At 42.8% G+C, this 15,298-nt stretch overlaps 2 protein-coding genes across 11 annotated transcripts in view; both read right to left on the reverse strand.

Annotated features, from left to right (window-relative positions):
- Positions 1–1,809, reverse strand: part of ITGA8 (integrin subunit alpha 8) — a 119,090-nt gene extending 117,281 nt beyond the window's left edge. The window contains exons 1-2 of the mRNA XM_050891991.1: positions 1,607–1,809; positions 1,167–1,291 (exon numbers count right to left, since the gene is read on the reverse strand). Coding sequence (XP_050747948.1) covers positions 1,167–1,291; positions 1,607–1,809 — 328 coding nt within the window. The remainder of the gene's footprint in view (positions 1–1,166; positions 1,292–1,606) is intronic.
- A 7,829-nt stretch (positions 1,810–9,638) lies between these two features.
- MINDY3 (MINDY lysine 48 deubiquitinase 3) overlaps positions 9,639–15,298 on the reverse strand; it is a 60,675-nt gene continuing 55,015 nt past the window's right edge. For all 10 annotated transcript variants that reach the window (XM_050892518.1, XM_050892516.1, XM_050892522.1 and 7 more), the window contains 2 exons: positions 11,976–12,047; positions 9,639–10,712 (listed from right to left, as the gene is read on the reverse strand). In XM_050892518.1, the coding sequence (XP_050748475.1) occupies positions 10,563–10,712; positions 11,976–12,047 (222 nt within the window). In that variant the 3' untranslated portion in view covers positions 9,639–10,562. The remainder of the gene's footprint in view (positions 10,713–11,975; positions 12,048–15,298) is intronic.

A 15,298-nucleotide genomic window follows, 5' to 3' on the forward strand; every position in this document is an offset into this window, starting at 1 on the left:
GTGTACACTCAGGGCTTATTACAATTAAAATATTGTATGCATACTGTCTATGTCTGTACATTCACATTTATATATAACCATATGCTGTACATAATACTACATGCCCAAGTAGCCACATACACATACACATACAGGAACTATCTCTCACTCTGTTTTGAAGAATGCCCAGCATGATGGGAGAGTCATCCTGAGTCGAGTTCCTAGACGCTAACATAGTAATAGGATGTGTGGGTAGCTGGAGCTGGAAGGGGTAAAGAACTGCACTGCTCACTTGCTACATTTAAGTAAGCTCTTCTAATTTAATTCGTGCTCTCAGAAAAAAACTGAATTGTATTGTGTTCACATTTAAATAAACCACAAATGTTAAGATTAAATATAACCTAAAGAATCATAACTTTTGCTTAATGATTAAACTGCCAAAGTCTGCCTAAATAAAGCCAATCGGTTTTAAAGTCCCTGCAAACACTAGGCTTAAATTATTTTCAAGACCTATGAAGAGACAACAGAAAACATAAACAGCCCGAATTGTTTAAAACGTGTGTTCCCTCTAATTAAATAAGAAACATCTGTCTTGGGATTTTGGAAGTGGATATAACCTATTCACATTATGCCTAAATCAGTTTGCATCTAGCTTCCAATATTCTGAAATAAAATTCTTGCTTTCTGAAAAGAATTAAATAAGCATGCCACATGAGGTACTTCATCCATCTGAACAGACGGAAAACCCCTTGCTGAAAATAACAGCAAAGACCAGCAATCCTGTGATTTCCAGGATTCAGAGAAGTGTGTGAGACACAGGTTTTGGGGTTTTGCCTTCTGAGCACTCAAACAAACAAACAAACAAAGTATTATCAAAATGAGGAATCTGCCACAAACACCTTTCATTAAAGCATTAAAAAAAAAAAAAGAAGCAGTTATTAAGATGAACTACACACAGATCCTGAAGGTCATACTCCTGTTATTTCTCTGGGGACCATTAAACACTTCCCTGCAAGCACACATGCATACAGACTCCCAGGAGCGGGATTTCTCTAGCGAACTGCAGATACTCAGATCAAAGTGACACAACTAAAGCAAGCGCGGAAGAAACTTGTGCCAAAGGGGGACCTGAGCACAGCAGAGCAACACACACAACACTGCGCTACGAGATTCAGCGATTTACTTACTGGTATTATCAAAGGGTATCTGCCTGCACCGGGTGGCGGGCCAGGCGCAGTAGTACACCGCTCCTCCTTCCACTATGTCTGGCTGCGTGGTGTTGGCTTTGGGAGCTCCCACCAGGACACTGACTCTGCGAAACACACCGGGGAAGTCACCGGGGCGATCAGGACCGACGGGCGGCGGCCCCGGCACGGCGGGCCAGGGGCTGTCACCCCGGCCACCGGCCCGAGGACGGCGGGCGGGACGCAGCCGTTTGCCCACCGCCTTCCCCAAAGCCTCCCCCAAGCCCGTCGGCGCCCCCAGACCCGGCCAGGCAGGAGGGGCGGCCCGGCGGCGCTCGCTCGGGCACAGCCCGGACCCCGCCACCCCCCGGGGTCGCGGGCGCCGCGCTGAGGGGACCGGCCCGCCCAGCCCGCCCGGCGGCGGCGGCGGCGGCGGCACTCACGTGCTGGGGTCGGGGATGTAGAAGTCCACCGAGTACCCGAAGTAGCTGCCCGGGGGCCCGCTGTACACCGTCAGCTTCTCCTCGTCCAGGTTGAAGGCCACCAGCGCCGGCGCCCAGAGCAGCGCTGACAGGAGGAGCGGCGGGCACGGCCGCTGCCGGCGGCGGGCGCGGCCGGCCCCGCGCCCGCGGCTGAGGCGCAGCATCCTCGCCCCCTCCGCGGCCGGCTCCCGCTGGCGGAGCGGAGCGGAGCGGAGCGGAGCTGTGCGGCGGCCGTGCGGTGCCGCGGCGGTCTGGCTGCCGCCGTGCGCTGGCGGCGGGGCGGGGGGCTGGCGAGGGAGGTTCGGCCCCACTCACCCCGCCGCCGCCGCCGCCGCGGGGCGAGCCGCGCGCGGGGGCCCCCTGGCGGCCCGCGCTCGGCGCCCGCGGCAAGCAGCGCAGCGCAGCGCAGCGCGGCGCCCCGCGGCTGTCAGCGGCCCGCCGGGGAGGCGTGGAGCCGCGGTGAGGTCCCGCCGGGAGCGCGGTGGCTCGGCGGGGAAGCTCTTCTTCTACGAGGCAGCATGTGAGCCCGAGGGACCCCCGCGCCGCCGGCCCCGGTGGCGCTGGGCAGGGCGAGGCGCTGGTGGTCGGTCTGGGGCCGCCTCACCCGCGCCTCCCTCGCTGAGGGAGCAGCGGTCCTGCCGTCGCCGGCGGAGGTGTCGGCGCCTGGGCCCAGTTCCGCACGACACCTCCGGCGTTGTCTGCGAGAGAGGAGGGTGGTCACACCGCTGTGGCTGCGGTGTGGCCGTCGGGGACCCGGAGCGGCCCTTGTCCCCCAGGGCAGGGAGTGACGCCGGGGCCGGGGCCCGGGCAAGGTTTCTCCATCCTGGCGGAACACGGTGCTCGGGGTGGTTTACTGCACTAACCAGGCTGTATCTGGGGAAGCTGATTTGTCTCACTAAGGAATTCCACCGGTGAAGCTGGGAGAAATGCATGCTCAGTAGGACACCCCCTTAACTCTGCCCAGCAGTTACCCGATGGCTATATTTGGACAGTCGTGTTCACAGGGGAAAATGGTGGAGTTGAGGCTAGTGGTTTCTACTTGAATTTCTCTCGACTTCCAGCATTTTCAAGAGTTTAAACTGAAGAGTCTGATACTTGAAAATCCCTTTTAGGAAACTAAAGTGCATGGAAAAAAAAATAGACCTTCATCAGATTGTTATGTGACTGCCAGCATGGCTATTATTTAAAAAAAACCCTAGCAACCAAAAACCCCTTCTAACCACAGGCAAGACGTAAACCCAGCCACACAGTTCAGAACACATTAGGAAATGCATTCCTCTGTAAGTTTCGCTGTTAGTGCTTGCCTGGCTACATAAAGTTTTAATATGCTGAAGAGGGCACCTTATACTCGTGCAGAGGAAAGCATTGCTGTAGGCCTCTACCACAGCTCCATGCAGGAGCAGGTGTCATGCCTCTTTTCCCACAGAAATAACCAATACTATTTTATTGCATGTGACATTGAATGGAGCTTTTAGAAAGCTCCTCTTATAATTTCTTCATAAAAGTAATTAAAAACAATGAGGCTGTATAACTCCTGTCTTGAATTGTTCTACCCCTGCAAGCCCCACAATAGTGTTCTAGCTGTTTTTGTTAAGAATATATAAAAACTGACTGCCTGAAATGCTCCCTTCCCCTACAAAGCTAAATGGGGCATCACATCCACATCGTGAGGGGACAGTATTCTTATTTGTATTTTTTCTGGCCAACTCAAAGGTAAGAAGAAAAGGAGAAACATTTTATTTTCTATTTAATCAACTCTGTTAGGAGGAAGAAAGGATTGTTTGTCAGCATTTATAATACAGATGTGTCCGAAACAATATCCGAGAAAGATCAGAAGAATAGAGAACCCATTTATAAACATGCTACAGTAGAGCATACCTATGAAAGCAGTTGAGAGTAGTTTGTTTTGTTCTGAGGTTCTGGTTTCTTTACTTTTGTGTTTGTTTTATTTTAAGTGCTTTATGGCAAGATTATTCAGATAAGACTGACATTCCTGTTCACGAAAATAGAACAGTGTGTTTATTTCCAGCATTAACTGTGTGACCCTTAGCTGTCCCCACAGGCTTGTAATATTCCTTAATTGTGCTCGCCTTGCATTTGTACTGACTTTACTCTTGCTATTAGAGTGAAACATCACCATTGACATTATTCCGTTGTTTTGCATTGAACAAGTATCTCTTAGAGATCTAAGCACCAGTAATAAATTCCGAAATACCTCAATGACTTGTAGGGTTAACGCTTACTCTTCGAAGTCATACAGTTTTAAGGCAACTAAAGGCATTTGAAAGTTGTTGCCTTATGCTAAATAATAATAATGCCTTGCTCTTATTTAGCACAACAACAGTCAGTTCCAGTGCTGAGTGTCACAAGTAAAGTTGCTGGGGCTTAGAGAACTGCTCAGATGGCACACGAGACCTGTGGCACTCAGGAGCAAGAAGGCAGCACATTCTGGTGCTGTATCCATCTTGTACAGATCCATCCAAAACAGAGTTAAAATTCCGTAATTAGCACAGTTGGAGATAGGTGAGTGTTCACATAAATGAAAAGCAGAAGGGGCATAGCAAGAACATAGGCAGTTCTCATGTGTACCCCTTGTACTTGTCTTTTAGTTTGAAATATATGCCACCTAACCTGGTTGGTCTGAACTAAATTTAAAAAATTAAAAAAGTGCTTCAAATGGCTGTCAGTGCTAAAACCTGTATGGAGAGCAGGGTGGAATGAAAAGAAGGAAATCTGTTTCAAGATCCTCTTACCCCCAAGGCGTTAACATACAGCAGTCCCCCTCCCCTTTTCCTTTTTTTTTTCCTTCATATAAAGAAGAGAGACATGAGTGTAGGATATTCCAAATCAATTCAGAGATAAACAAAAAGAACAACCTTTTTGTTTTTTGAAGGATTTGCAGTGTTTCCCTAAATAACCTGAACCTGTTCTGATCACTGGAAGCTTATTCCAGATCTTGGTTTCCTCAGACTTTAGAAATGTTTGGACCGCACATTGTGATCTGCACTGCTCAAGAGGTAAGCAGCTGCCCCAGTTGTTGGTAGACTGAAGTTTGGTCTTTAGCATACCCGTGGCCTGATATATTAACTGCTTTGAATATTGAACTAAAAAGCCTTAATAGGCTCTAGAACCTGACCTGGAGCCAGGGTGGAGAGCTTTTATAAGAACATTTAGCCAAGAGCCCAAAAGTCATTATCTACCCTACAGAATAACTGGAAGGTCAGATGTGGGACCAAATAATTTATACAGAAAAATACAAGATTCATGGTGTGGGTTTCTACAGCTTATATTATGTGCAGTTGGTGAGGTTAATATGTCATTATGGTCTTTCCAATCTTAAAAATAGATCAGTCAAAGCTTCTATGGAAAGTTTTGCCAAAGCAAAACTTAAATATTAGTATTTCATCAAAGGCTCTATTATGAAAGCTTTAATCTTATTTATGCCATTATTTAGTAATGTAACTGCTAACAGAGGAAGGGTATTTCAAAGAATCATATGGGATTTTAACATAAATCTTGTCAAAATTAAAATTTTACTGTTAAACCTTTTTAAAACATGGCAGTACAGAAGCTTAAGTGTCCAATTCCCATAGGAAAGCTTACCTTTTCTCTTAGTTGTTTCCTAGTTTTGTTTCTGTAGGCAGGAAGCCTTCTCCTGAACTGTAATTGGAGCCATTACATAGACAGTATTTTGTATTGATTATCCTGTCACAAAGCAAGAGGATAAAATCAAGGATGTGACCATGCTCTACAAAGAGCATGAATTTGTGGGATCTGAATTCAGGATGACAGGCCAACAAAGGATGTTCAGCATTCAGTTCTGAACCTTACCTCTGTGTACTCTGTGTCCAAGTTAAAAATCTTAGCAGAAGTAAATCATACATGAAAAGCGTTAAAGCTAATTTGAGAGTGAGCAGACTAAATCTTTTAGCAATCTCAGCATATAGCCTGTGAAAACAAAATGTTTCTTTTTAAGAGATCTCATGGAAATACTATTTTTTTTTTCATTAGTTATAAGTATTAACTAGTTAATCACATGAAATCACTGTAAACCAGAGTCTAATGAGCCAACCTAACAGCTTGGTGAAAGCACAGACTGGCTGCTTCGTGTGTGAGAAACCTGAAAGGATGGAAGAGTAGGGACGTTGCAGGGGAGGCTGTGAATGCACTCAGTGTTCACACTGCACCTCCCAGGCTATTGCGGTCAGCAGACTTGCAGCACAATACTCAGCAAACCCACAACGGAGCCTGAAGGTACTCTCCAGAGCATGCCTGATGCTATATGCTAAGCAGCTTTGCTTGCAATCAAGAGTATCCAGAGTAACTGTCCACAGGCTGTCTGTAGACAGTCATCTAGTTGGACAGCAAATGCACCATGGTATGCATTGCACTAATGGAGGTTCTTGTTCCTGCTCATGAGCTGTTGTGTAGACATAGCCATTTCACTACCCTAATGGATTTATTCCCACATCACTTGCCTGCTCCATCCAGGCCCATCTTGGGTTCCTTTGCCCTAAACTCATCCTCACAAGGAAGAGAACAGAGAATAAAGAAGCATATAGATGGATCAGATAAGCAGAAACTATAACTTTCTGAAAGATAAAGCCACGAACTTCAACAGAAGTATTCAAAAAACAAGTACTTAAGTGATTCACTGTTTTAAAGGGGACTTCATGTGGACTATAGCAAGGATATTTACATTTGGTTTTATACTGGCTGCTTACCTTGAACAGCTCAGGCTTTAACAAAGCAAAAATATATTTGTTAGCCTTAAGCCTTCAAATATAACTCACCGGGGCTAATATGAGGCACTGGGAGTAGTCTTTCCATTATTTATTTAGATAATTTGAGTATCTAACTGTAAACTTCAGTATACATCGAAGTGGAAATAATTTCTGTTTTACCATTCAACCAGCAGTTGACCCCAGGACCTCTTTTTCTCCTCATCTCTTTGTCATGAAAGTGAACTTAGAGCAAAGAGATACCAACATGTAGCTGAACAATTTTCTGTCTCAAAGGGCTTTGAGACATGGGAGGGAGAACCCAGTTTTCCAGACTGACTATCCAATGGCCTGCTAACAGTACCATGTTGCCAGCTAGGACACTATTGTCTCCCAGAAGATACTGACCTTTCCTTGGCAATTAAAATTGAACCACTGTGCAATACGTAAAAAATCATTCACCTAGAGTATTAAGCAAAATGTCATTTAATTGCATATTTAGTTCACGTGCTTTCTTACAGTTAGCATTATCAATTTGCTCTGGTTAGTTAAAGCATGTATTTAATTCCGTAGAGTGCTCTGGTATTACTTATCGACTAAGCCTCAATTTGCAAACTGCAATATATACATATATATACACACACACACATATGTAGCCTATATATTTGGCACGTAGAGCAGAACAACCTGTGAAAATTATATAGGTTTCTGGTCATTTTTCTATGGAAGCAAATCGAAAGTACTAGACATTAATGCCCCACATATTATAAGTCTGCCTTCTAAATAACCACACTCTTTTAGGGGACAAAAGGTGAATTTCCATAAAGTCAGAATCTCTCCCATCTTGTTCATCAGGGAGGAAAGGACAGAAAGGCTCACTTGGCTGAGGCTCTTAGATGAGCTGGCTCAATTCCAGTAAGCACTGTTAGTTAGCCTCTAGTCCAAAAATATGTGAAGTAAACCAGAAGCCAGGCCTCAAACAACTGGGCAGTATGAAGGAAAAAGGAGGATTCAGGAATAAGCGTTCTTATACCACACTAAGCATCAGCTAAATTTCTCTGGAGTACAGTAGAAGTTTTAATCGAGACTAATGCTCATATATAGATCTCACATCAGCTGGGCTTTAAATTTTTTTTTTCTGTGAGACAGAACATAAATTGTATCTGACAGTGGGTTAGAAAAAGGATGTTTATTCTAACAGATTCAAGCTATGATTCAGTGCAAGCTCTGGTGTGAGATACTCTAGTACAAGCCAAGGCAGACACCAGAATCCAGGAGAAAGAGCAAGAAAAGTGAATTTTCACTTTCCAAGACATCAGTGCAAGTCTGCCTAGAGACAATTATCTTAAATGTGCAAAACCAGCTAAAGCAAATACCTATCAAGTCTGAGTATTTTAGGAAAAGTAAAGTTTCAGACTTGCCAGGCAGTCCAGATTAAAGCAGATTCTCTTAATTAATTATCCATATACTTTTGAGTAGCAATACTACTGTTGCACAAGTCTTTTAGCATCAGGCCCACACAGCAAGACGGAATACTTGTGTTCTAAGTAAAGTGAATCAGATAAGATGAATTAAGGCATCTTTTCAAATTATTGTCATCTGCAAAGGAATTATTTTTTCAGAAAAAGAAATCTCAAAAAGAGGCAAGATACACTGCTGTCGGTTCTGCAATAAGGAATAGTCATGGTAATTTCAGAAGTTCGGTTTTTAAACAAGTCCTGATTGAACTTGTTTGGTAGCTGGGGGAGGGATGGGGCTGCAGCAGTGGCCTCTGTGAGAAGTCACCAGGAGCTGTCCCCATGTTGCACAGAGCCAGTTCCAGCTGGCTCCATGATGGACCTGCTGCCGGCCAAAGCTGAGCCTGTCAGAAAAGCTGATGGTGTCTCTGTGATAATGTATTTAAGTAAGGGTAAAAACCACTGTCGTGGCTGGGAGAGAGGAGTGAGAAAATGCGAGACAAACAACTCCGCCAACACCAAGGTCAGTGAAGAAGGAGGGGGAGGAGGTGCTCCAGGCACCGGAGCAGAGATTCCCCTGCAGCCTGTGGAGAAGACCATGGTGAAGCAGGTTGTCCCTCTGCAGCCCATGGAGGTTAACGGTGGAGCAGATATCCACCTGCAGCCCGTGGAGGACCCCACGCTGGAGCAGGTGGCTGTGCCTTGAAGCCCATGGAGAGCCCATGCCAGAGCAGGCTCCTGGCAGGAGCTGCAGCCTGTGGAGAGGAGCCCATGCTGGAGCAGGTTTGCGGGCAGGACTTGTGACCCCGTGGGGGACCCACACTGGAGCAGTCTGTTCCTGAAGGACTGCACCCCGTGGAAGGGACCCATGCTGGAGCAGTTTGTGAAGAACTGTAGCCCATGGGAAGGACTCACGTTGGAGCAGTTTGTGAAGGACTGTCTCCCGTGGGTGGGACCCCACGCTGGAGCAGGGGAACAGTGTGAGGAGGAAGGAGTGGCAGAGATGAAGTGTTATGAATTGATCACAACTCCCATTCCCCATCCCCCTGCCCCACTCAGTGGGGAGGAGGAAGGAGCTGGGATTGAAGTTGAGCCTGGGAAGAAGGGGGGTGGGGGAGGTGGTGTTTTTAGTTTTGTTTTTGTTTCTCACTATCTCTGTTTTTAATTGGCAATAAATTAAAATAATTTAGAGTCTCTTTTGCCCGTGACAATAATTGGTGACCCATCTCCCAGTCCTTATCTTGACGAGGAGATAAGGAGCTTTTTCATCTATTTTCTCCCCCTATCTTGCTGAGGAAGGGGAGTGAGAGAGCAGCTGGGTGGGCACCTGGCAGGCAGCCAAGGCCAACCCACCACAGAACTATACTGTTCACCCATTTCCAGATGTAAATCTAACATAGATTGTACAGTCTGGCAGAGGACATATCTGCAAGTGTCACGCAAAAGATGTTCTCTTTCTACCACTACTACATGCTTTACAGTGCAAGTTCTCCAACAAGGGTTTCTCCCCCCCACTACATACCTCATTTTTGATGAAATCAGTTTGTTTTCCTGCATGATGATAATTCTAGAGTCACACTGTTATTTACACATTAAAATAAATTTTTAAAAATAAATAATTCTGAATGCGAAATTCAGCCCTGCTGGCAATAGCTTAGGCTCTGCAATCACAATTAGATGCAATAAATTATCTTTTGTTGTTTTTTTTTTTTCCTGAGATGTGTTCAACCTGACATTTCTGAATCCATGGTCCCTTTAATCATCTTAGAGAGGCAGTAAAGAAGTTCGATTAAAACCAAACTTAATACATGATGATTCAAGGAAAAGATTTTATTTTAGGGCTAACAAGTTGATAATAAATAAAGGAATATAATAATGTAATAACAGATGTTCTCATGCACTTAACACATACAATAATGCTGGCTTACACTGCTGTTTGGACAAATTGAGAAGAGGTATTTGGCAATATTATAAGTTTGAATAGTTTAAAGATTATAGAACAAGAAATTATTTCTGCTGTTTTTACATTTCTTTTATACAAATTCAAATAAATATTAATACATCTATTTTTCCTCAGATTTTCTGTTCACTTTTAACATGCCCGTTAACTAAGCCACAGTAATATACAACTGCCAAGAAAGAGTATTTATGAATTATACTTATTAATAGTCCTAAAAATGTATCATATTTATGTCACATTGTGCAAGCTCTTTAGGTAAAATTAGATTTTAGGAAAAATTGCAGAAAATTTAAACTCATTAAAACATATCCAGTGCAAAGGCCAGTCTAGTCCACACATTATGGTACTGTAATGTAAGCCAATATAATTTAAATAATAAAACATGCCTATATGATTCAGAGGAAGCTGAATATGTTTAATGTTTTAAAGATCTGACATCTAATATGCAGATTCTGCAATATCAGACATTTTTCAAATCTTCATGAGATGGCAAAATAATGTTAAGACTTTATAAGTAGGCTTTTTTTTTTTAGGATAACTCACATTAACAGTACTACAGTGGCCAAAAAAGACAAACTATTATAATAGAAATCAATCTGATTAAAAAATTAAATATTCCAATTAACACTGAAAAAGTGTTTGTAATCATTATTTACAATTCATCAATGATACCAGTGTATAACTTCACACAGTCAAAATATACCACTTTCCAAGCAAATACCAATTCTTGTATCCCCGTTCAAGGATTCGATAGTAGTATGTTGTTTATGGGCAACATATCAGTTTAAAGAAGGAGATCGATCTGTGGTCCACAGTAATTCTATATATGGCCATTTGGTTTGCAAGCAGCGCTTTACAGGAGTGTCGTCGGTCTGTAGCATTGGTTCTTCAAAACCCATAACAACTGCTGTGCCTTCTACATACATGACCTGTCAAAGTAAAACCAATTATGTCAGCCTATGTTTGTTTAAAAACTCTAAGATGAGATGATTATTTTCACCGGGTTAGGAGAGGATTTGTTATGATACTTTTTTTTTTTTTAACTACAAAAATCAAATCCATGAAGTTTTATATACTTTTTTTTTTTAACAAAATGAGCTATGAAATTGAAAAAACCTAATCTCTTAGACTCAAGTGCCTGAAAATCCTGATCAGGCCATATTCATTTGACTGTTTACTTCAATAGACAGTAAAGGGCAAAACTGGGAAAAAAAAATCATCTAGGAAATGCAATGCAAAAATTCTGTGACAATAGATCTTCTACTACTGTTGCAGTTACAAAGTTTGATATTGTTATTTTATAAGGACAGTGTTCCTTAGACTTAACTTTATGGAATTCATTTTCCATAAAATGGAACTCCTGTTGCAAATCAGCTCTATTCATAAAACAATATTTAAAATGCTATAGGCAGAATCCTCTGAAAACAAAAATTTGTTTAAATTTTCTTGATTATGTATATATGTTCAATAGTAAAGATAAATGCGTATTTGAATGCTTTTGCCTACATTTTGGGGTATGAAACTGCTGGAGATTTCACAGGGGTAATTTTAAGGACTTAACTCCAAGCTATCCCAAAGACTGAGTATATACATTTTCTTGAAGAGCCTTCTTACTTGAAGTCATTTTTGTTCCCTATGTCTATTAATGCCTTATATGCTTTTACCCTAAATGCTAATTCAGGAACTAACTTAGCAGCAGTCATGGTGTGTCAGGTATACCCCTCCTTCCAAGAAAGCTGAAAATGAAACAGGTCATTTTTGTCCCCCACTAAGTGGTTCCAAAAAATATTGATTTTTGATGCAAGTCTGGACTACTAAAATATTTCACAAAAAATTCCAAACATCTCAATTTAGATGTAGGGTTACTTACAGAAGTTGCAGTTTGTCTGTGTTACGTCTCCATTGTCCTTTACAGTTCAGATTCCACTTCTCACGGATAAGCATGAGAAGTGCTCTATTCACAACACATAGCTTAAGAGATGTGGTCTAGCCAACTGATCCAGTATACTAGCTAAAATATGATCAGCAGCACAAGGCAGTTTCCAATTCCAAATATATCATTTTGGAAGAAAATTATCGAAATAATAGTTTTGTAAAAAGTCTGTTTCAAGTTAAAGTATTTGGCCTGTAACTACAGTCAGTTTTGCATACTAATTGTTATTAGGGCTAGATTTATGTTTCTTAAATCCTACCTTTTCGTTATAGTTAGATTGCTTCAGTCCATTGTAATGGTAAACAGTGAATGACTCCGAAACCCTAGAGTCCTGGCAGAAAGAAGACAGTTAATTACACGTGTCATGCCTTGACAGTCTCTTCTCTTTACAACTAGACAGATGCACTTAAACAGGAAGACTCAAAGAAACTGTAAAAAAGTACAATTTCTTTTAGGTGACATCATCTTGAAGATTTTGTTCATTTTACCTTTCTCATCAGAAATAAGAAAAAAGATGTCAGTAAATTAATGAGTAACGCCCCCAAGAGCAAGTCATGATTTTCTGTGTTCATCTGGACACTCTGAACTACAACTTCAGCACTGACCATGTAGAAACTGTCCTCATTTTTCAAGCCAGACACCTTACGTAGCAGCCACATCCTGTGTATTTATGACTGTTTGGATGCTACGAAGTTAAATATTTACTAAGGCCCAGATCCAGTCTCCAACCCTCCATTTGAGAGCTAAAAAGTAATTTATGCCCACGCCTGCCTAACTGTAAACTAATTGTGAAGACACCTGTTCAGCTGAGGCCTAACAGCAGATATACTGCACTTGTCAACCTTCACCATTGCATGTGTTTAAATGCTTTAGTCCTAAAAGGACTGAAAAGCTTTGCATTTCACTGAATCAGGAAACACAAATCAGGTGTAATATCATCTCTTTTATGCCTACTGGATGAGGCTCCAAACAAAAGCTTAGCCCTTTTTTAAGTACATGGAGGTAAAGGCTGGAATGAGAAGAAATCTGCTCAGGTTACAGTACATCCATCAGATTACGAAAAACCCTCATTCAGTTTTCTCCTCTTAAATGATTCAAAAACGTTATCTCTGTATGGGTCTCTCACAGCAGCCCAGGCTATTCAGTGGAGGGAGGGTGGTGAAAAGGAAGGTAAGCGGTAACTCTACTTACAGAATTTGCTTCACAGAGATAAATAAAATCCAGCTTTGCTGGGAAGGAAAGAGGACACTTACTCTTTTCCCTGAGGAAGGTATGCTCACCCTGAAGGAAAAGAAGTGCTGCTTTCCAGTTCCTGTCCCATGATGTTAAGAATTTTGTGCAGTAATTGCTTCCCAAAAAAGGGCTACTGGGGAATTCAGGAATCCTCCTCTCCACGTGACTGCCCCAAGCACTAAAGAGTCAGGCTTGCTCTCTCAGGCTGAATGATCTTTGAGTATTTTTCTTCTAAGCCAACAGCTTTGAAAAGGAAAGCTGAGATACCTTCCTGCTTTTGAGGTGGACTTTAGTACTTTCTAGGAGAGTAAGAATCAGGTTTTGAATATTCTCAGCAAAGAAGGAATTGAATCTGGATCTCCTGAGCACTAGCTACATGTTCAAATATTGTATAAAGGGGAACATCAACAATTCCAACCATCACTGGTGTCTGCTATTTCCTCACAGTATTTTAAAGAAAGACAGTCATCTTCATTTCTGCAGAATTTCACTTTCAGAAAGAATTCTGAATGAAGTGTCAATACGGGTAAGGGCTCCTGCTATCTGATCCACAGAGCACAGACAGATTGGACAACATATCCGTGCCCTCAGCATTCATTCAGTACCTGATACTGGCAGGTCCCAGTCCAAAATGTGCTGATTGTTCAGACTGTACCCTTAAGTCAGTAACACTTCCCATGTTTTTTACTGGAGCCAGCGAAGGTTCAACAGCCCAGGCAAAACTGAGTGGTGGGGAATTACGTGCAGCAGGGAATTAGTACTTGATGGACAGGCACTGACTTGGGGGCTCCAACTTCCCAGCAGGTAAAGAGTTCCTCCACCATCCTTCTAGGTGACTAAGGCGGGGATCTGCCCATGATTCCACTATGCTCCCTTCTCCAGCTGCCCTTCTTCAGTCAGTGATGCCCTTCAGCAGTAGGCAACAGAAGCAGCAGCCCCCTACGGTGACTGTTTTCTCCTCCAGTACCTATGGCCTGCAGTACTGGACCATTTAGGCACAGCCAGTTATGGAGGATGTGCTTTGGCTTTCTGAACTTCATTCTAAGCATCTGGTCCCTGAAGTTAAGCAGTGGAGTCTTCCAGATTTGCAAGTGTAATATAATTGCAAGAAGTAAGATTAAATTATATTCAATTGTAAAGATATTTCCACTTCTGGATATACAAATAAAAGGAAGAAGAAACAGTTGGCAAATACACAATGCAGATGTAATTCTGTAAATTTGGAGAAAACGAACACTCTAACTGCTTCTTTTTCCTCTAGATGATGAATCATCTGCTAATGATGTATTCAGTCCCTACCATCTTTGGCAGTGCAGTTCTAGTGTCTTCTGAATGACCAAATTGTTTCATAGTACAGAATACTACACCCAAACGGTGCTGCACAACCATTAACAAGAAGGGTCTTGCTGAAGGCATTTTAAAAATATTAGTTTCACATATCCTTGGTTGTAAAAATCAAGCCATATAGTTTCAATGACATGTTAAGCTACAAAAGCCTCTGTCGTGGTTTAACCCCAGCCAGCAAGTAAGCACCATGCACCCGCTCACCCCTTCCCTCTCCCAGTGGGATGGCGAGGAGGATCGGGGAAAAAAAAAAAAGTAAAACTCTTGGGTTGAGATAAGAATGGTTTAATAATAAAATAAAATAAAATACTAACAACAATAATAATATAAATATAATAATAATAATTGTAATGAAAAGGAATATAACAAAAAAAGAGAGAGAAATAAAACCCAGGAAAAGACAAATGATGCACAATGCAATTGCTCACCACCCGCTGACCAATGCCTGAGCAGCGATCTGCCCCTCCTAGCCACCTCCCCCCAGTTTAAATACTGGGCATGACATCCTATGGTATGGAATACCCCTTTGGCTAGTTCAGGTCAGCTGCCCCGGCTATGCTCCCTCCCAGCTTCTTGCACACCTGCTTGCTGGCAGAGCATGGGAAACTGAAAAATCCTTGACTTAGGATAAGCACTACTTAGCAACAACTAAAACATCAGCGTGTCATCAACATTATTCTCACATTAAATCCAAAACACAGCACTGTACCAGCTGCTAAGAGAATTAACTCTATGCCAGCTGAAACCAGGACAGCCTCCAAAGAAGTACTCCTCTCAGCCCTTCTCTTGCCTCCACCAGCCTATCTTTCTGTCCCTGGGGAAACCCTCTGTCTTCTGACAATAAAAGCATTTGCATGGCCATGGAACAAGCCTCCATAAACCTGCAAAGAGAGCTCTCATCTGGACCGGTTCCCTGTTCTGGTTTACCACATATCTGTACAAAGAGGTTCCTGGTGGCAGGAGGGAGGCAGCATGAGGGCAGGAAAACGTGACCCAGGGCAAAGG

This window comes from Gymnogyps californianus, chromosome 2 (genome assembly GCF_018139145.2).
Source record: "Gymnogyps californianus isolate 813 chromosome 2, ASM1813914v2, whole genome shotgun sequence".
Lineage (NCBI taxonomy): Eukaryota > Metazoa > Chordata > Aves > Accipitriformes > Cathartidae > Gymnogyps > Gymnogyps californianus.